This window comes from Penicillium odoratum, assembly GCF_028828045.1.
Source record: "Penicillium odoratum strain IBT 22623 chromosome Unknown utg000008l_segment0_segment0, whole genome shotgun sequence".
Taxonomy (NCBI): Eukaryota; Fungi; Ascomycota; class Eurotiomycetes; order Eurotiales; family Aspergillaceae; genus Penicillium; species Penicillium odoratum.
Window position 1 is genome coordinate 3,158,145 of NW_026643150.1, and position 19,735 is coordinate 3,177,879.

Sequence of the window (19,735 nt, forward strand, 5' to 3'; positions counted from 1 at the left end):
CATGGGATCCTTTTATCATTCCTGAAGTCTTGGCTTTGCCATCGGGTATGTAAGTTTCTTAGTGTACCGCGGAGATAGATAAGAGCCTAGACAAGAGGTAATTGATCGGAAGTGGAGGCGAGCCGCGAGCTTGGCTAGAGATAGCAGGTCCAACCCCGCTTCTGTTTTTCTAGTAGAATTGTTGTCGGACTGTCCGACAAGAGATAAGTTCAAACATGAATCATTTTCTAACTTGAAATGAGGTTTTCTTCATTATCCAATGTTCTAATAAGGTTGAAAAATAAGCATAAAATGCGATGACAAAGAGTTATATAGATCATAGATCCATGCTTATCAACAATTGCCGAGATATAGATAGAGATAAAAGATAGTGATAAGAAGATGGCAAAAGTACCAGTTTCATGCAACCATCTTCCAAGATTTTGAAACCTACATTATCAGCGCTAGCACCTTCTAGGCTAAACTTGCTGGCATCAAAGGCAAGAAACATTTATCATAAACACGTACTCCGTACATGCAGACGAAAACAGACTAGGATCTGGCGCCACGCATCCCTGTCACTTTGCCCCAGTAGCAAGTCGCGACCGCTGCCATGTCACTATCCGCATGTCCGGAATATAGGGGCTATTGCATCACATGATGGTGAGAACTTGCCATTTGGCGCGATTCATCATGTCTTGTTCACTTTCGATATTCGACAGACATGCAACCACGCATGCGCTACGATGATGCTGCTTGGGAGAAAAGCGAGGAAGTCGCCGAGAGCTGGGTCCGTCAGTTGATCGACCCAGAAGTCTTAAGCCCGGTCGGCGAGTTTCTGGTTCAACACCATAGACCCGACGATCCTGAGGTTTTTACAGTCCTCCCAATAGGCTCTTTCAATGTGGCCTTTCGTATGAAATACAAAAATGGCTCCGCTATTATACGTTTCCCACAGCCTGGGGCGGTGATGTTTCCTGAAGAAAAGGTTCGTAATGAAGTCGCCGTGATGCGATACATTCGGGAGCGAACCTCAATTCCAATTCCGTTGGTTTTGCACTGGGGTACAAAAACAGGTTTTCCTCTAGAGTTTAGTCCGTTTATCATCATGGACTATATCGAGCATGATACGTGTATGTACGATGTTCTCAACACGCCGGGATGTCCGAAGCAAGAGCGGGGAATTCTGGACCCAGATATCAATGAGGAGAAGTTAGAGGCTCTTTATGCAGAACTCGCGGGTGTTGTTCTTCAACTTTTCAGACCATCTTTTCCAAGGATTGGTTCTCTGGCACAGATTGATGATTGTACCTGGGACATAATATATCGGCCTCTATCAATGCCTATGAATGATCTTGTTCAATTAGGATCACTCCCGCAGTCAAAATTACCACAGACGACATTCGAGACGGCGTCCTCGTACTTTGAAGCCCTCGCAGAGCTCCACATCGAACACCTAATCAACCAGCGGAACGACGCCATCCATTCAGCCGATGACTGTCGGCGAAAGTTTGTTGCGAGATATCTTTTCCGCAGACTCGCGCGAGGGCATACCCTCACGAAAAAATCGTCTGACAAGGGCCCGTTCAAACTCTGGTGCGACGACTTCCGCCCGGGCAACACCCTCATGAACAACTTGAAGATCGCCGGAGTCGTAGACTGGGAGTTCACATATGCCGCCCCGGTGGAATTTTCCCATGCACCGCCTTGGTGGCTTCTTATCGAGAAACCTGAATACTGGCCCCAAGGTCTTGACCACTGGTCTACTGAATATGAGCGACGATTAGTGACGTTTCTTCGGGCGATGAGGTCTCGCGAAGATGAGGAACTCAAGGAGGCACCGGTTTGTGTGGGAAAAGATCAGCGACTTTCTGATTTTATGCGAGATAGCTGGGAGAGTGGAGAATTTTGGATTGTTTATGCAGCGAGGAACAGCTTTGCTTTTGATGCTATATTCTGGCAGAAAATTGATCAGCGATTCTTTGGGACGACGACTAGTGTTGTTGAGGATGTCTGGAAGGAGAGACTTGACTTGTTGGAACCCGAAGAGAAAGAGGAGATGGAGAAATATGTGGCTTTGAAACTTGTAGAGCTGGATACCAGGGTTCTTGCTTGGGACCCGGATAAATACACCTTAGAACTCTTGGAAACGAGATTTGTGAGTAACGAGGAGGATGAAAGTGATCGAACTGAAGCAGACGAGATTGATGATGTTGTGTCAGATAAACTGGCGGAATTGCTGGTTTAATTCAAGCTTTCATCTACCTCCAATTGTCCTCGACGTACATACTGAAATAGGTGCAGCATGATACGGTGGCGACATTCAAATGTTCAAACCAATGGTGTTGTTGGGTTCACGATATATATGTATAACTTTTGTACAGTACATCCAAGCCTCCGAGCCTCCGATAGACACAACATTGAAAGCAGCCGAGTTCATTAGTCTACGTGACATTCATTTCAAGTTCAAAGTTAAGCATCCTCAATTTCATCTAATTGTTTGAAATACCAAGTGTATCTTGCCTGAAAAGTCCAGAATTCTATGTCCGCATCATGTCGGGTCGGATATTATGGTCAACCCTGTACGCCCCAGTCCTATCCCCCAAACACATCATCCCAGCCATTCTGCACAGCTTCCATCGGCTAAACGTGTCGGAGCGCGGATGTACCTGACCAGCACAAATGTAAATCCAAAAGCGACTGACAGAAAATGCGGCTACACAAAAGCTCAAGAATCGACCTAAGAGGCAATTCCAAGAACACCAACGAAGTCGCACCGTCCGCTCCAATGCGAACTCTCTGCGACAAGCCGATTTACAAAACGAGAATCCCGGAATCTCACATGCTGATTGCGGTGTCGAAGTGTTCGAGAAGATAGAGAATTTCCCCCAAGCAGAATTAATTATAGGCTGCGGGTAGACTGGTCGGATCTGGATGGTGGTGGGAAGTACGCGTCCGGTGGCGACACATATTACCCGGCGACTGACACGACACACACAGGCCTCTTAAATGGCTGCAAATGAATTTCCTTCCCGGAGACAGTGTTCAAGACTGGCTGACTGGCAGGAAAGTACCCATCCAATGGAATGCTTATCCCCGCCTTCCCCGGACCTCCTCGCCGCTCAGGACCGTGATCAAAGCAGAGGGAGAGGTCGAATGGCTGAGGTCAGCTCCTGTTTTGCTACGGTGGCATCCCCTTGCTATGGAATGAGTCAGGAGGCGCCGCTGATTCCTGTTATATGATATCATGCCCGTGTTCCGATTGACTTTGACTTTGAATCCTCGACACGTCTTAGATACGGTGAGGGAAGGCTAAGGGCTAAGAGCCAATGGCGTCGATCGCTGAGCCGGGTTCGCGGATGGGAGCCCCGGTGCGGGCTTTGGGTTACTCATAAATGCAGAATGGACAGTTTGTGTTCTGATTGCTCTGTGATTATGCAGCCTCCCTTGTCACATTCTCTAGAGTGGGGCGCATCTGGTACCCGAGCGCGAAGCTGTGTCCCCCATGGGGAGAAGCTGGTCGCCATGGTTCGGACTGGAGGAGACGCATCCGCGCTGTACGTCCGGAGATGCTCTGCAGCTTTTGGATCCCTTGTCCTATTTGCAGAAGTACTGATCGAACGGGGAGTCGTGCATTGTGGCGGGTTTGCAGCATTGTGGCTGTTACTGATCGGGTGGCGGCGAGCTGGGTCTAGACATGATCTACATGTAGTCGGTCTGGAGTACACAGTATGAAGATGTTCAATGTTATGTTCAATCTATGGGGGTTGGGGAAGTTCTGAGAGAGGTGAAGCTGTGACCTTGCCTGGACCAGCTTGTTATTGTCGATTTCTTGTTCCGATGTACTGAAGCAATAATTTCCCTTGCTTCTCGATTTTGATCAGAGATCTTGCATATGAGATGCAGATGGCGCTGCAGGGAAATCCCGGAATGATTGATGTGAACCAGGTAGGTGGTATACCCATGTAGGTGGACAAATTGAGCTTAAGATCTAGTGCTTTCTTATTTGCTTACTATTTAGCGGCAGTAGCTTCACTTGATCCACTCTTTAGAGAAATCAAAGCGACTTAATGTTACTTAGATAATTAGTTAGAATCATTCAGGAGGTCCAGCCCCATTCCTTCCTTTCCTTCCTTTGCTGCCCGAGGTCCACTTCGGGTGCCAGTTCTCCACCACAGTAATCTACGAGAATAAGCATTCATTCAGAACCGAGGAACCGGGAAAGGGGAAAACCACGATGGTTTCCTGGGCCGCGGCCCGTCCAAACTACCCGATCGACACTGAACCTGTCAACTCCATTGAAAATGAAGTGTCTAATTTCTAGATAGTGTGGCTGTCACTGGATTTCATATTTAGTGTTTTCCCGGTTCCCCGACGGGCCGACGCACAAAAAATGGAGTACATGGCATATTGGATGTATTGAATGCTAAAAAATGGGACACGATGAAATTCCATGGACGTATAAGATGAAGATCATTGGAAAACTCAGAAGGTGTCGGGGAACTCAGGAAGGCGGATTTCCTTCCCCACTTAGTGTCGGGGGAAGCGCGTTATGTCCCGTCACTAGTCTGCTTTAGTAATCAGAAGAAAATTGTAAAAAATTAAATAAAAAATAAAAAAATAAAACACAACCAAAAATAAAGAATGACAGTGAGATCAAATCTATCGAATCTAGTATATCGAATCCAGTATGATGTTGGATCTCAATAAATATCAACCAAAGATCAGACCAGATCACATCAGATCAGACGGAGAACGACGGAGTTTCTTTGTTGATCTAGGTATGAAACAAAGAACAGGGGGGCCCACGGGTAAATTTGGGATCCACTGATTCGTGCAAAATTCATTTCTCCATTTATTAGTAATTTCATCTTTTCATCTTTCAATCTTTTCATAGCCGTCATTCCGAGTCAAATATCGAAAAATCGATTCCGTCAATAGTAATAGCTCAAGTAAACAGCCGGGATTAATTATAAATGTATCAAATATAGTAAAGTAGTTGACAGGAATGCACTGCATTTAACCGGCTCAACGCTTTCCCATTGTTGTGGAGTAAACGGCGTTCGAGACCAATTTCCGGACCGTTGCTTAAGAGCCTAATCGGGCAGGGTTTCTATGGACTCCATAATCTCCACGCCAAAAGGCTAGAACTTCCATAGACGCGGAACTAGTAGAAAAATCCTTTCATGAGAAATTTCCATTTCCTTTGATCTTTTCTTTGACTTCGAATCTATCTATCATCTATCTCATCGATTGATTCTCCGTTGATTCCAAATCTTCCAAATACTCGGTGTTGACGTGTTGATGCAACTGTTATCAATCTTTGACCGCCAAACGCCTTTTTCTCTATCAAACAAGCTTGGGTTGGATGCTTTCCCTGCCTTTAGCCACTTATCTGCACATCTTTCTTGCTTCACTGGTCATTTCTGCTCCTCATTCAGCGGTGAGTCGGGAGTGTCTTGATTGGAAGATTTCCATCGCAGCGGCCATACACACCGCACAATCTGATTTTCATCGGACCAGATCCCGCGCTGCAGTTGGGTAGCCCTTTCGGGGAACACATTACTCGTCGCAAGGGGCGGATCTTTTTGATTTCCTTTTGAGAGAGGCTTGGGGGAAACAAAAAAGAAAGACACAACAAAAGGGGGATCTCACTAATCGATATACTCCGATCGCGGCCACTGATCGACTGGGGCGGTTGTCAAAAATCCAGATGAGTTCGATTCTGACCCGGGATTTCTGATTGATCTGCTGCACGGAAGCCACATCCGATTTTTTTGGATTTATTATTCCATTTTTGGGATTATTTTTCTTTTATTTTGTCTTAGTCGGGACTGCAAGGGTGCGGGAAGTCTAGAAGCCTTTCCCCGGCTTTGATATCTATCGCCCACACACCGTCTTAAAACACGGGGCCCAGACTTGACTTATATCTCCCTGATTCACATTCTCTATATCTTCTCCCTCTCCACCTTCGCTTTCTCATTTCTCCTCCACCCCCACACCCTTAGGATCATCTCCATACACCATGATTCCTATTCAGTCGCGCATACGCGATATGGCTATTGCCAAAGCCCCCATCGTCGCTCCTGTGGCAAGCACCGACCCTGCCCAGGTTAGCTTCAGTTGGAGTGGCAGTTCTTTTGAATGCTCGCCTCTCTCCAACCCTTCAGCACCTCCTCCTACACCTACCGACTCTCTTTACGACATCAACCCTCGCAAATCGTCTTTCTCCAGCGAATATGGTATGGGTGCAGCATGTGCCTTCCCGTCATGGCCGAACCGTGCATCACTCGCCAACTCATGCGACCTCTTCGTCAATAACGCCTATCTTTCCGATGAAGACCTGCTGTGGATGCCCGAAAACCCGATACCAGAGGAGGAGCCCATGCCTCAGCCGATCACCACTGAGCAACAACTCCAGCGCATGCGAGCCGCCGCCGAACAAGAGGACCGCGCGCGATTCCTGGCAAAGGTGGATGCCCATGCACGAGCAACTCAAGCTCTTCGACAGTCAAAGACACATGCAGTAGCGACCGAGCGCACACCTACAGCTACACCTACAACAGTCACATCAAAGAACAACAAGAAGCGTCGGGTCGTTGCCAACAAGCGACGCGCTCACTCATCCACTAAGGTATCAAGCTCTTAAGCTTGCCTTCACCTTACTGGTGCAGCGCGGGCGCTCACTGAATTACCTACACTTCGCTTCTGCTATCGCTGTGCAATAGCTTGTTGTCTTCAGATCAAACCTTACAATTTCTTTACTTCCACCCCCACGTCTACCCCTCCGACCCCATCTACCAACTGTTTATCATCCATCACCGTGATACCAACAGCGAATCAGATGATGGGGTCCAATCGCCAACTGCAAGGCAATACTCGCCCCGAGCTCACCGGATCAATCTGACCACACTCTTTGAGTCACTGAGCGAACGCAAGGCCAACAAACCAAAAACAACGCGTTATCGCAGATCTCCGCACCTCCCCGCGCTTACCTAATTCCTCGCTGTCGGCGCTTCCAGAAATCCCCCCACACCGCTGGTTGAGCCTTGACTCATATTTTCCCATTCCCTCCGATGATCTTCGGGAGTTGCATTTGATTTTCGATTTTACTTTTGGTCTTCTGGCCGTTGCATCCCGAAGCGGACCCGGTGTTTTTTCTCTTTTTTCCTTTCCTGCCGTTCTCTAGCGTGTGATTTTCAGCTCAGATACCCCCGCCAAATACCCCGTCTTGTACCATCCCTATTCATTTTCGCCCCGATATCGCCGATTTTTATGAATTTTCTTTTTTCTTTTGGATTTTACCCGATCGCGCGCACTGCGCTATCTGTGATCATCCACGCCATGCGCCAACGCCACGCGCCACCATCACATCAAACTTGCTGCCTCCCGAGTGTCGGTGAGCAACTGTGATCTGGCCATGGCATCCCCTCGTTGGGCAGTAGTTAGTACTTAGGTAGCTTAGCTAGGTTTTCAAACAAACCCGTCCATTACGAAATATTTTCTACTTTTTACTTTCCATCTCGTAAATACCAACGTAGCATAAGTCAAATGTATCAGTACGAAGGATAAAAATAACCTTTTTCACGTCAACGGCTTTCTTCGTGCTCGCTCCGTTTACAGTAGCATGGGGTCCAACCCAACCGCCCCACGGGTGTGACTCGCATCTGGCACTCACAGCCCTGCAGAACAAACGCAACGGTGAGATTGAGATTACATTATAATATTAGATCAGGGGCCACACTACGGAACACACTCCGCCCGTGGGGCGAGCGATACTTCACATTATAAATCCAAACACAATCGAATCCAGTCACCAATGCAAATGCAAATGCAAATGCAAATGAAAATCTAGACAATCAACTCCGAGCTCCGTAACCCGCACAGTATGTACATTTCTTCTTAGTTACTAACATGTGTTGGTCCCTGCTTCTTTCATTGGTAACCGGGCCAGAGCCACGGGTACCTAGTATTGGACCCTTTCCACCCAACCATAAGAATAGAACCCTTTAGAACCCTGGAACGCCTTTCGTTTTAGGTTGTATTGGTGCTAACCTATATCCCACGGGAGCGCTAATACATCCCACGAGGTGCATATTGCCACCCTGGATAGTTAGATCCGGTAGATGGGGTCCGGCGATTACCCGGATATTATCCGAGGGGAGTTAACTCGGTGTACTGCGGGCCGTGTACACCGTGATATTCTTGATAATTTATAATCGAGAATTTCGACGGTCTAGGCTTATTTGTATTGTCTTTGTTTTGATTTTTGGCTTTGCGTTTATCTCTACCTACGGAGTACTGTGACACGAGTCCGATACTTTCTTTCGGATAATCCATTGTTCTTTGTCGGTAAGGCTCCCCGAGGTTCAGGGATTCATTGGGTAACTTGTATGCATGTGGTACGCCTGAAGCCTGGATATTTGGAATGAAGTGAGCTGAGCGCCGGATAGGTAACGGTAGTTATTGGCTATGCTGGGATAATCTCATTTCCGATGCCTGTGATATCGTCAAAGGTCTACTATACATGGTGACTCACCGGCAATGTGTTTCTTCCTTGTTGAATCGGACAAGCGGATATTTACGGAGAAAAAATAGAATTTTGTTTTAGAGTATTGTTGTGCGATCCTTGTGTATCCATTTATACTCGGTGATGTGGGGTATAGAACCCTAGTGGAAATTCTTTGGAATCCACCAAAGCTTTCCTATTATGGACTAGATAAGTGCTACCCAAAGAGGGGTTGGTTGGGCCTTAAGATAGATAGATATTTCGACCGTGCGTACTTGGTTATGATTCTTATTGAATTTCTTATCTGACATACCTTTAAGGAAGATGCAGTTCTCGGTGCAACGGAGCCATAACCTCAGAATCACACCTCGCAATATGGGCTCTGAGCATAGTATGACACAACTTGATCGCTAACCAATGGACTCGATAGTAGTATTTGTCTGGGAGACATTCTGAATGATGTTTATGGAAATCGAGAAAAGTGCCTCGGAGATCAAGAGTATACCCACCTAGTTTCATATCATGCTACAAACACTTGCAGTCCTCAGCCCCACAATAGTCCATTTTTCTCTGCCGTTATCGGTGGGGTGATAGAAAGCCCTAGGTCTGGATTGATGGATCACGCCAGCAGACCCACAGCTTCGCAATTCAACCAAAAAGAAAGGAAAGGGCATGGCAAAATCATGCGTTTTTCCGTCATGAAACATTTACTGTTTTTTTTTCACCGATTGATTCAATCGTTTGGGCTCCTCGGTCCCTTGAAGAGTGATCGACGCGGGTCTGTTAGGTCTGTGGCTTATAGGAGACAGTGAAGGTCTCCTATGACCACTAAAATAAGTACTATTAAACCAAAATTCTTCATGCCGCGGACTCGTCCATGTATTGTAGATTCCTATATAAGCATCGTTAATTGTCACGCTCGCAAGCATCTTGCACTCGAGCTGATTGGCATTCTTAAGACCACAATATCCATGTTATGCAGATATCCTAAATCCAGCAGGGTCAACAAATGGATAGTGGGTTTAGAAGGTTTGTAAATCCAGCTATGTATCTATATAATGGAATTCTTGCATCAGTACGTCGTGTATTGAAATTTCTAGGTACATTGTACTCTTCTATATGATGCAGAACTCCAGCGCAATCTACCCAAGATACACCACACCTATAACTACCACCCTTTCGTTATTGGAATCCTAGTATCAAATATCAGAGCCGCAAATTCCATCCAATTTCAGGTCCCAGATGAGGCAGGACATCAGCGACAGTGCTAACATCTTTATCACCTCGTCCGCTAAGATTGATGACGATATTTTGTTCGCCTTCCTTCATCGTCTTGGCTAGTTCAATGCCGCCAAACACAACGTGAGAGGATTCAAGCGCGGGAATAATACCTTCGTACATCCCCAGAGCGCGGAAACCAGCCAATGCTTGAGCATCGGTGGCAGCCATGAAATGGGCCCTTCCGCTGTCTTTCCAGGAGCTGAGTTCAGGTCCCACGGCCGGGCAATCCATACCCGCAGAGACAGAGTGCGTTCTCGAGATCTGACCATCTTCATCTTGGAGAAGGTAGGTGTATACTCCGTGAAAGAAGCCCTTACTACCTCCGGAAAGGGTCGCTGAATGACGGGATGTATTGAGGCCATCACCACCAGCTTCAAAGCCTAACATTTGGACATTTGGCTCAAATAGCAAAGGATAGAACATCCCAGATGCATTGCTACCTCCTCCGACACAGGCAACAACAGCGTCAGGAAGCTTTGTAATGGCACTCCCCATTTGTTCTTTTGTTTCTTGGCCAATAATAGATTGAAAGGTGCGCACAATGGTAGGGAAAGGGTGAGGGCCTACAACAGACCCAAGAATATAATGGGTAGTATCAACGTCTTCAACCCACGCGCGCAAGGCTTGGTGGACTGCGTCACGCAGAGTGCGGCTACCAGTTGTCACTGGTACCACTTCAGCGCCGAGAAGCTTCATACGGAACACATTCAAAGCTTGACGGCGGACATCCTCAGGGCCCATGTACACCACACATTTCATTCCGAATTTGGCGCAGACCGTCGCAGTGGCTACTCAATGCTGACCGGCTCCTGTTTCGGCGATGATTCGTGTTTTTCCTAGTCTTCGAGCTAGGAGAATCTGGCCCATGGCATTGTTGATCTTATGGCTCCCAGGGTGGTTGAGATCCTCACGTTTGATCCAGGTTTTTGCACCTCCAATCTTTTGGGCAAGATGTTCAGCAAGATATGAACCGCTAGGGCTTCCCATGTAGGGATAGTAGGAATGATACTTTTCCCAGAAGGCAGGGTCTTGTCGTGCCTCTTCAAAGCCTCGGTCTAGCTCGGATAAACAGCCCATCAAAGACTCTGAGACGTGTTGGCCACCAAATTCACTAAAACGCATGGATGGAACCGGATCCTGCCCATCTGCCGAATCTGTTTTATCGGGACGCGCACTTTCTCCAGTGATAGCCTTAGACCTCGCAGCTGGCACGCGTGACTCAAGCACGGTGACTTCACCTACAACTGCACCGTGATCATCTCTCTCGAGTTTGCGGCCGGTAATGCCAGATAGATATTTCTCAACGCTTTGAGCAGCCTGGCCGGGTGGCGCGGCGCTTATAGTACTGATAATTTAACTGCCAATAATGCAGCCTTCAGTCAAGTCTTGCACGGATAAAAAATGTTCTCGTGTACTGATGCCAAAGCCAAGTGTAACAGGCGTATCACGGGCATAGGTGTGGTTTCAGTCAAGAAATTGTGGAAGGTTGGAGCTTAATGATTTGGAAGCACCAGTAACGCCCATTCTCGAAACAGCGTAAACAAATGAATCAGCTACACTGCAAAGGAATTTCCTGCGAGAAATAGATGTAGACGAAGCAATGAGGGGGATGTAGGAAAGCCTGGTAAGTCTTAGCTTATACTCAGCAAGATAAGTGAATTTTACGAACCCATTACTGGCACAGAGTCCTCTGAACCGAACTGCTTCCTCGACCGGGAGGTCAACATGGACGAATCCATTCACGCCCATTTGCTTGCAGTCTTTCAACAGTCTTTGCTCGCCATAGCGAAAAACTGGACTATAGTATCCCATTAAAAGGGCAGGGATCCTAAGACCCCGAAGCCTTGCCTCTCGCACCATTTCTAACACCCCCGGCACGGTGACACCACTAGCAAGAGCAAACAGATTGGCCTCTTGGATTATGGGCCGTCCGCAATCGGGTCTGAAAATGGCATGCCAAGCTCGATCATATCTATTGAATCATCCAGCATCAGGTAAAATTCATATGCAAATCTTGACGTATGCTAATAGTTACGTACCCGCGCCACTGTTCTCTAAACTGAGAAGAATTAATGGCGTCTCTTCCACTGTAGGATGCCCGGCGGTAACATATGCTCCCGAAGCAGCACGTTTCTAATTCTTCGCCTTAGTGAATGACTGCTTGATATGCTCCATGGCAGGTATGGAGTAGGCCGCTCGACAGACAAGTGCAGGCGCTTAGCTAAGAATTGGAAAGCCTCAAGGATGAAGGTATTGGAGAGAAGCAGAAAAGAAAATTGATCTCATATTTATTTCCGAACTTACTTACCTTATGCCCTTTTTGAAAAGTATCATGACTCATTGCTAAGTATCTCTTTTCGCTATTCTACGGGTCCGAAGTAGCAAATGTGATAAAACCATGGTGAGTTGTAGGAACCAAACCCGCGCACATTTATGACGGCATTCAACCATGTTCCTCGCTGACAAAGCGGCCTCAGCAATCGGTTGTATTCCATAGCAGCATTATAGTGTCTCAGGTGTTCGGTTCGCCCGTACGTCCGACTCGCCCGTACATTACGCTGACGTGCCGTTGCAGCTTTCCCTATTTTGTGTCTTCTTCAGTTTGCTTCATATCACACTTTGGGACTCAATTCTCCCTAGTAGATCCGCCACAAATTCATGTCTCCTGTAGCTTTCCACATGCGTTCACTGGCATTTGGTATAGCAGTTTACTGTAGAATGTGAATGCTGTATAGTTTGTGTTGGAAATACAAAGATGGTCACCCAATCATAGGCAATTTAAACTCTTTATATAATCCCCGAATAGACATTATAACGTGGTCGGTAACCGAGTGACCCCTGTGTTTAGAAATTATAACATTGGTGGGGTGCGGTATCTAACTGTGTGTGGCAACGCTAGAGATGTATCTAGATGAAACGCCAACTAGCGATCCTCTTGGGCGCCTCTCTCGCAAAGACTCTCCGCCCCTCCCTCACTTTACCCCTCTATCACTATATCACGTCATACCGCGATATAGTGCAACTGGTTTGGCTGGTGAACAGCCTTAGATATCACAATCCACTCAATATACGAAACTCAAGAATTCATAAAAGCATTACTCCATAATGGCCGACTCAACCCTTCCTTCGAACGGCCGCCTCGTCAACATCGGCACTCACTCTCTGGCTCTCTACACTCATGGCCCAGAGCCCAGCAGCTCTAGAGATCCCGTTATACTATTCATCTCCGGTGTGGCAAGCGATGCCCTTAACTGGCAAGCTGTGGTGCGGCTGCTGGGTTCCACATTGCGAAGTTACACTTACGACCGTTCCGGCTATCATAACTCAGAGTCTTCGCCGCTCGCTCCCTCAGCTGAGAATGTTGCTTTGGAACTCTCTCTTTTGCTCGAAAGGGCGTCTATCCGGAATCCTCTGATCTTAGTGGGTCACTCCTGGGCCGGTGTCCTCACACACGAGTATATCGCCCTGAAGGGAACTGACCAAATCGCTGGTCTGGTGCTTGTAGACGCCAACCATGAGACAGCACCACTAGTGATGGATGTAAACAATCCAATCCTCTGGACTGTTGCTGCGGGTGTTGAACCATACTCTGCCTGGGGCGTGGAGGCGGGGCATAAGTTGACGCAGGAGGAGTGGAACGCATTTAGGGCGGCGGAAACAACCGAGAAGTTTGAGCTGATTGCGAACAAGGAGGATTTGGAGAACTACATGCCAAGTTTCGAGACGCTGCGGAAGAAGGAGCTGAGCAAGAAGCAGCCACTTGTTGGAGACAAACCGGTTTACGTGATTGGGGGCACGCGAAGCAGGGATTGGAGTGGACTGTATAAGGCCGGCATTGCTAAGGGGAACGGGACTGAGGAGCAGAGAAGCTATGTGAGAAATTTGATCAAGACAGTCGATGCGAAGAATCAGGGTCTCATGAAAGAATTCTTAAAACTCTCCACAAAGAGCAAGCTTATCTTCGCCACTGAGAGTGGTCACTTTGTTCAGTTGACCCAGCCGGAAATTGTTATTGATGGAGTGAAATGGGTCCTAGATAACATACCGGCATCTTCTTAGTTGCAGAGAATAAGCAACAATAAATCTTGATATCCAAATGCGGTGGATGATATATATGTGAAAAATGGAGAGGTTGATTTTGTTTTTGGCCAGCAGGCGATAAACCCAGGTTTCAAAAAAAGGGCAAGAATACTATGAATAAGATTGGATTCAAATTGTACATGATGTCGTTCGGGAGACGGTGAGTCTGTATGGTTCTCTGCTTGCGCTAAAGAATCATTCCATAGGTCTTAGGCATAAAGATGCCAAATCTTGAGGACAGATCCTGCAAGATCGGTAATCGACGGGATAGTTTCAAGTAAAAGGCTTTCTGTTACGGCGAGTCGCTCAACATTGTTATATCTGCTAAGGGTACTGCCTGTGGTGAACCCGGAGTGCTTTTGGTTTGGGACCCCGGTCCCCGCTTGTTAGCTGACGCATGGTCAATACTAACGGTTGCTCCTCATATCAGGGTCGTCGTCTTTTATGCCATCACCGCCGTCTTGACTCTGTTCTGCGATATAATCTCGAACCCCCTCGATCCGGACATAACTCAGAACATGGAATTGTTGCAGAACGTCCCCATTTAATCCACAGTATCCCCATCCGAAAGCCAACTCTCAACGAAGTCATCCACCTGCAATATTTCGAAAACTTCACTGCAGAACTTGTCGGTATTTATGTCCGTGCCATATCCAAGTCGCAGCAGAATACCGGCACGGATTCGTAGCTTGGCAGCGAGGAGCCAATAAAACCACATTCTGTAGCAATGTTATTTTAGTTCATTTCATATTATCATGTTTCGTTATACCAGGGAAGGAAGCTCAATTGGGTCTTCTGTCGAGAGCTGAGAAGGAAATCGAAATTTCACTAGACATAATACTGTTTTCATAGAATACATATGCAATGATAAAGTGATACACGGTTGACAGAGGCCTGGGCCGATACTTCACATCTTTCCAGACAGTGTCACCAAGACGGAAATGCCCCTAGGTGGCAAGAGACAAGGAGCCCAATATAGTATCCAGGCACAGCAGACATCTACGTCGTGCAGTGGCTCACTCCTCCCTCAAGCAACAATTTGCAGTATTGGAAATGCAGCCACACGATCGGTGGCGGAAACAGCTCTTTCGATGTCCGCTCAACGCCATTGTAGAAGATATTCTTCAGCCTGAACTCGGCCACGCCCTGGTCTACGTTGATATCTGCAGTAACTTCGGCGAGGTTCTCCATATCCCGTGGGAGTTCTGGATTCTCTGAAGGCGCATGGGCTCCCCATAAGACGACAGATCTGGGAGATTTCCCAATGACGATGAAGTGATCAGTTACGTTGGTCCCTGGATTATAACGTCAGTGAGATTCCTGTCTGGCACCAATTGCTATCCAGCCTAAAGCCTGGCGGGAATTTTACCTTCTTCGTAAGTACTGTTTAGCAGCTGCTTTTTATCCCACAGTATTGATTCTTCACTTGAGCCATTCCGTCCCAGTCGAGCCAATATGTTCCGTTGGATGGCGTATCCTGTACATAGAGAATAGAAGAATTCAGTCAGTAACACTCTCTTGATAGCTTTGGTCAGCTTTTCAGCAGCTCTCTAAGTCTTTTGAACTCTAGAAGCTCAAAACCACTCACCGTAACCACCCCATACGCCCGCGCAGAACCTCTCGAGGAGCTTTGAACCCCCCTTGAGTGCGTCTTCTACCAACTCAGGTGGGATTTGTGATAAAGGCACCTTTCGCACACAGGAATCTTTCAGTGACGGGTGATCTCCCGGATTGTGACGCTGGTAGTGATCGCTCTGAAAGATAGGATCACTTTCGGGTCCAAAGGGCTCGAAATAACAATGCATTGTCCATAGCTGCCAGCCCCCTGCGCCGGCTAGAGTTGCTGCAGCCGAAAACCTGCTGAGGCTTACTAGCCCCGACCTCGTCATCTGGAAGGATGCCATGGTCCGGTCAAAAAGGGTTGAATATCGCGTTTTGGAAAGCGAAGTCTGAGAGTGACTGGGATCAATAGGTTCCCGGTTGATGGTTATACCACTTTCATCGATCAGTCCAAGCCACTAAGACATCTTGCAGAACTATTTATTCAACCGATACGTGTGAATTCTATGTTGACACGCCTACCGGCCGATTACTCAGCGCGATTTGACGTGCCCCTGGGCATTAGTATGGCGATTTGTTTTTGTACAAACACCGAACTGCCGACCCCGGAACTGCCGAACTGCCGAACTGCCGAATTGCCGAACCATAAATGACGGATCCGTTCGGGAACAGATGAGATATATCCGGAGCATCGTCGTTCTTGATTATATTAATTGTGACCCCATAAGTGCTGATCATAAGAGGCTCAGTATGGTATGATATGGCATTCCTCTATTGTAGTCTGTTATAATTTCCCTGAGCTGTTGTTGGGCGTAGATGTTACCAGGTCGGTGGTTCCTGCCTGATTGATACTCATGGTACCAATGTAACAGATATCCGTAAGCCTTTGTCACTAATGAAGCACCCGGGCCAGCATCTTCTTGAGCGCATGAGGAAAGGAGAAGCTATTGAGGATATCTTAAACCACGGCTTAGTGTGAAGATTTTACTCAAAGAAATCATGTTGGATGATCCTAGTTCCATTCTTTTGCGGCATGACATCTTCAAGATATCGAGCAGCTTCGACAAACGCTGCTCCCGTCGTGCTGATGCGCGGCTGGGTATTGCAAAGGAGGTTACTGATGATGAAAGGGATTGCGAGATGCCAAATGCTGAGTCGGATGAGAATCTTGACCAGAGTCCGAAGCACGAAACAGAAGATAAGTTATCATGTGGTAGTGATATTATAAAATTACAGCCCTGAGTGCAAGACCGGCTTAAATTTCAGAATTATAGATAGTCAACAAATTAATTAAAGTAAAATCATCAATCCTCCTTTTCATCGGTGTCCAAGTTCATCCTCATCCATCTATCACGTGCCTCCTCAGGGTCCCATTCTTTATTGGCACAGTTCTCTTTCGCCTCCTTCAACCAATGGCTCCAATTTTTCGTTGAGGGCGCGAAGCCAGCCTTCTTGACCCATCGAACACTCCCAGTTGTCTGAATAGCCTTCCACATGGCCAAGGTATAATTCGCAGAGTGCTCGTCTGCGAGCACCTCCACCTTGTATCGACTCTCCATATTCCAGAGATCTTGCGGCTCCGTCAGAAGCGCCATAGCCCAGTACGCAAGGTTGAGAATGATGTACGCGAGTCCAACAGCAATTTGAATCTTCCAGCCACAGTTACTGAAAAAAATAATGGACGCCATCAGAAGTACCGTGCTGGTCGCGAGCAGAGATTGGTGCACACGTCCATTGTAGACGTACGAGCATTCTTCTGTTCCAGCGTATAGCTCACGGGCAATCTCCTCAGTGCACTCGATCGCGATGAATGCGCCGTTTCGGGTCCGGATAACGACGTTACCGGGAGGCACGATACCCGTGGCTTTTCGGACCGAGAGGATCGGGCGCCATTGTGCCGACAGGCAGGCTGTCGCGGTGGAGATGGACATGGTTCCCAGACCGAGGAGACCGACTGCATCATGCTCGACACCGGCCCAGACAAATAATGCGATCGTGATGAGGACGGAGATCAGCGTCAGAAGGTTCAAAGGCGAGAATGTATGCAGCGGGATGATGGCTTTGCCCTTGGGAGCGCCTGGCTGGAGGAAGCTCGCGTGGTCCTCCTCATCTTTCTTCTGGTATGTGATTCGGTAGGACTGGAACTGGAATGGCTTCAGGCCTCCGATGCGATGGATGACGTCGGCAAAGAAGTTGAGTTCGGTGAATTGGTTACCGGAGTGAACACCCACGACGGTCACATCTTTGACGGAGGGGAGACGATCTGGCCGGTCGGTATCCAGCATCGTCTCGGGAGCTGGCAGGAGACGGGGAAAGCCGGCAAGAGGGGAGGCGGTGATACTTTGTGCATGCTTTTCGATTGAGGATCCTCCGACCACAGCCAGCAGACCGACGATGTCGAAGCTCCAGGTGACTGGTGAATCGTCAACTTGGAGCGGAAACCAGACCATTTTGTTCTTAGGCCAGTCTGACCGTGAGAGAATCCTGAAATTTTACAGAGAGAGATACTGCGTACAGAGTACAGTGTGCAAGGAAAATAAAAGGATGCGATCCAAAAATTGAGGGGGCTGAACGGAGCAATCTACATGCAGGGATCCACTCGACGTGGTTACCGGAACACTGGGCTGAACTTGCCAGAAAGATGAGGCAGTGAGCCGTCTACATACCAGCTCGTCGATTAGCTTAGATTCTAGCCAATGATTGAAGATTCAGCGGGGTTTTCCGTAGTCGGAGACGAGTTCTCTCAAATTGTGAACTCATATGAGATCGACTGTCAAGGGTGGGGACAGACGCATAGTTCGCGGCACTATGGGATCAATTAGATTGAGATCAACACTAGGTATACCATTTACAATTGTTGTGCCAAACCATGTATACCGTACATGTGGACCAAATCGAATCGTCACAGTGGGTCGGAGATAGCAGATTTGATCCATTCATCTTGAACTTGGCTATGGAGATGGAGTGACTCCACTATGTACTCCGTACCCATGGTTCATACTGTTTACACGGGAAGTATACAAAATGTTGAAGTTCATATCAGATACTTATTTGTACTTCGTACTTACTCCGACTATCTACATGTAGATTCTAGTCAGATCTTTCATCGGCAAGAAACTCCCTTTGAGAATTCTTTGAAGTGTGTCCGACAGTCTAAACTATCTTAATCCTAGAAGGCGTTGGTGGCTGGCTCAGCTGCGGGCCCACAACCAATTCAGCCCCGAACCACCCGGTCTGATCATCCAAGTATTTCCCGTTTGCAAAGTTTTCCATTTCTCTGAGATCCTCTCTAGATCTTCTCATTCGACAATGCTTGCCGTCCAGCATCCCCGCCCGATGTCAATCCCTGAATGTATCGTTTGACCGTGTCGTCCATTTGCGTCCCAGCGAGAACAACACCCATAATGTGACCCACAAGCTGACCCTGTGTGATGATGCCGCAACGAATCACGTCATTCATCAAATCGTAAGTGCTGTGTGGCTTCAGGCCCCGCATAATGCGCTCTGCGGTTGGGTTTAGTATTGTGTCTTACCGTGACCGGGGCTATACGGAGTAACTCACTGCTCAGCGCCCAACTACACGGCTTCATGATTTCCACCTTGTATCTTTGAATCCAGGACTTGGGATACGATGCCCGCAGCCCGATCGGGTGTCCCCAGCTGGTAATTGATAACAGGCTGGTTTTACGGAATTCGGGTGTCGCTTCCTCGGCTGTTGGTTTGCCCTCGGACGCTTCTGGCGTACTGGCTTTTGTCTCAGTCGGTTTGGCCTTTGTTTCGGATTCTTCCTCGGGCTTTGCATTTGGATCCTCTTCGCTGTCATCGAGATCTGTTGGTGGTGAGTGCTTGCGCCCGGAAGCAGTTGGTTGCCCTCCGGATACTCACCTTCATGATCATCATCCTCTTTGATTTCCTTCTTATCGTCCTGGTCTGATATAGACTTCTCTGTGGCCTTTTTTGCATCGGGAATGTGGCCTGTGATTTCTTCCACGGCTAATTTATCCTCTAAATGATTGTCAGCGTGGGGTCGTAAGGTGTCGCTTGGTAGACTGACTATAGACGATAATTCCATGTTCGAATCGGGCGTTGGCAGAGTATGAGATTAGGAAGAACACGTCGATAAACCCGATCAATCGGATCTTGCCAGCCCACTGGCTACCATTGATGGAAATTTCCCACGGATGAATATCACTGTAACAGTTAGGTCTGGAAGGAGAAGTGACGAAACCATCGATAAACATACCAGTCACATTCTAGGGAGTTATCTTGGATGGACCGACCAAAGGTTTCTAGTACTCGATGGTAAGATGCCATGGTGTCAAGTTG

At 47.6% G+C, this 19,735-nt stretch overlaps 9 protein-coding genes across 9 annotated transcripts; 5 read left to right on the forward strand and 4 right to left on the reverse strand.

Moving 5' to 3' along the window:
- Positions 1-703: 703 nt before the first annotated feature.
- On the forward strand, positions 704-2,227 carry N7520_011407 (phosphotransferase family protein; the record flags this gene model as incomplete). The annotated part of the gene is made up of 1 exon (XM_057145340.1): positions 704-2,227. The coding sequence occupies one exon, from the start codon at positions 704-706 to the stop codon at positions 2,225-2,227; it is 1,524 nt and encodes a 507-aa protein (XP_056991094.1).
- A 1,185-nt stretch (positions 2,228-3,412) lies between these two features.
- N7520_011408 (uncharacterized protein) lies at positions 3,413-3,634 on the reverse strand (the record flags this gene model as incomplete). Its single annotated transcript, XM_057145341.1, has 1 exon — positions 3,413-3,634. One exon carries the CDS (start codon positions 3,632-3,634, stop codon positions 3,413-3,415), a length of 222 nt encoding a protein of 73 aa, XP_056991095.1.
- A 2,370-nt stretch (positions 3,635-6,004) lies between these two features.
- Positions 6,005-6,628, forward strand: N7520_011409 (uncharacterized protein; the record flags this gene model as incomplete). Its single annotated transcript, XM_057145342.1, has 1 exon — positions 6,005-6,628. One exon carries the CDS (start codon positions 6,005-6,007, stop codon positions 6,626-6,628), a length of 624 nt encoding a protein of 207 aa, XP_056991096.1.
- Positions 6,629-9,694: 3,066 nt separating this feature from the next.
- N7520_011410 (tryptophan synthase subunit beta) lies at positions 9,695-11,518 on the reverse strand (the record flags this gene model as incomplete). Its single annotated transcript, XM_057145343.1, has 3 exons — positions 9,695-10,434; positions 10,573-11,105; positions 11,439-11,518. The coding sequence occupies 3 exons, from the start codon at positions 11,516-11,518 to the stop codon at positions 9,695-9,697; spliced, it is 1,353 nt and encodes a 450-aa protein (XP_056991097.1).
- Positions 11,519-12,874: 1,356 nt separating this feature from the next.
- N7520_011411 (alpha/beta fold hydrolase) lies at positions 12,875-13,828 on the forward strand (the record flags this gene model as incomplete). Its single annotated transcript, XM_057145344.1, has 1 exon — positions 12,875-13,828. The coding sequence occupies one exon, from the start codon at positions 12,875-12,877 to the stop codon at positions 13,826-13,828; it is 954 nt and encodes a 317-aa protein (XP_056991098.1).
- Positions 13,829-14,848: 1,020 nt separating this feature from the next.
- Positions 14,849-15,753, reverse strand: N7520_011412 (uncharacterized protein; the record flags this gene model as incomplete). Its single annotated transcript, XM_057145345.1, has 3 exons — positions 14,849-15,144; positions 15,219-15,326; positions 15,438-15,753. 3 exons carry the CDS (start codon positions 15,751-15,753, stop codon positions 14,849-14,851), a joined length of 720 nt encoding a protein of 239 aa, XP_056991099.1.
- A 655-nt stretch (positions 15,754-16,408) lies between these two features.
- Positions 16,409-16,651, forward strand: N7520_011413 (uncharacterized protein; the record flags this gene model as incomplete). The annotated part of the gene is made up of 1 exon (XM_057145346.1): positions 16,409-16,651. The coding sequence occupies one exon, from the start codon at positions 16,409-16,411 to the stop codon at positions 16,649-16,651; it is 243 nt and encodes an 80-aa protein (XP_056991100.1).
- Positions 16,652-17,451: 800 nt separating this feature from the next.
- Positions 17,452-17,772, forward strand: N7520_011414 (uncharacterized protein; the record flags this gene model as incomplete). Its single annotated transcript, XM_057145347.1, has 1 exon — positions 17,452-17,772. One exon carries the CDS (start codon positions 17,452-17,454, stop codon positions 17,770-17,772), a length of 321 nt encoding a protein of 106 aa, XP_056991101.1.
- A 926-nt stretch (positions 17,773-18,698) lies between these two features.
- Positions 18,699-19,723, reverse strand: N7520_011415 (uncharacterized protein; the record flags this gene model as incomplete). Its single annotated transcript, XM_057145348.1, is given in 5 exon segments — positions 18,699-18,913; positions 18,972-19,280; positions 19,295-19,412; positions 19,471-19,600; positions 19,653-19,723. 5 exon segments carry the CDS (start codon positions 19,721-19,723, stop codon positions 18,699-18,701), a joined length of 843 nt encoding a protein of 280 aa, XP_056991102.1.
- Positions 19,724-19,735: the final 12 nt, after the last annotated feature.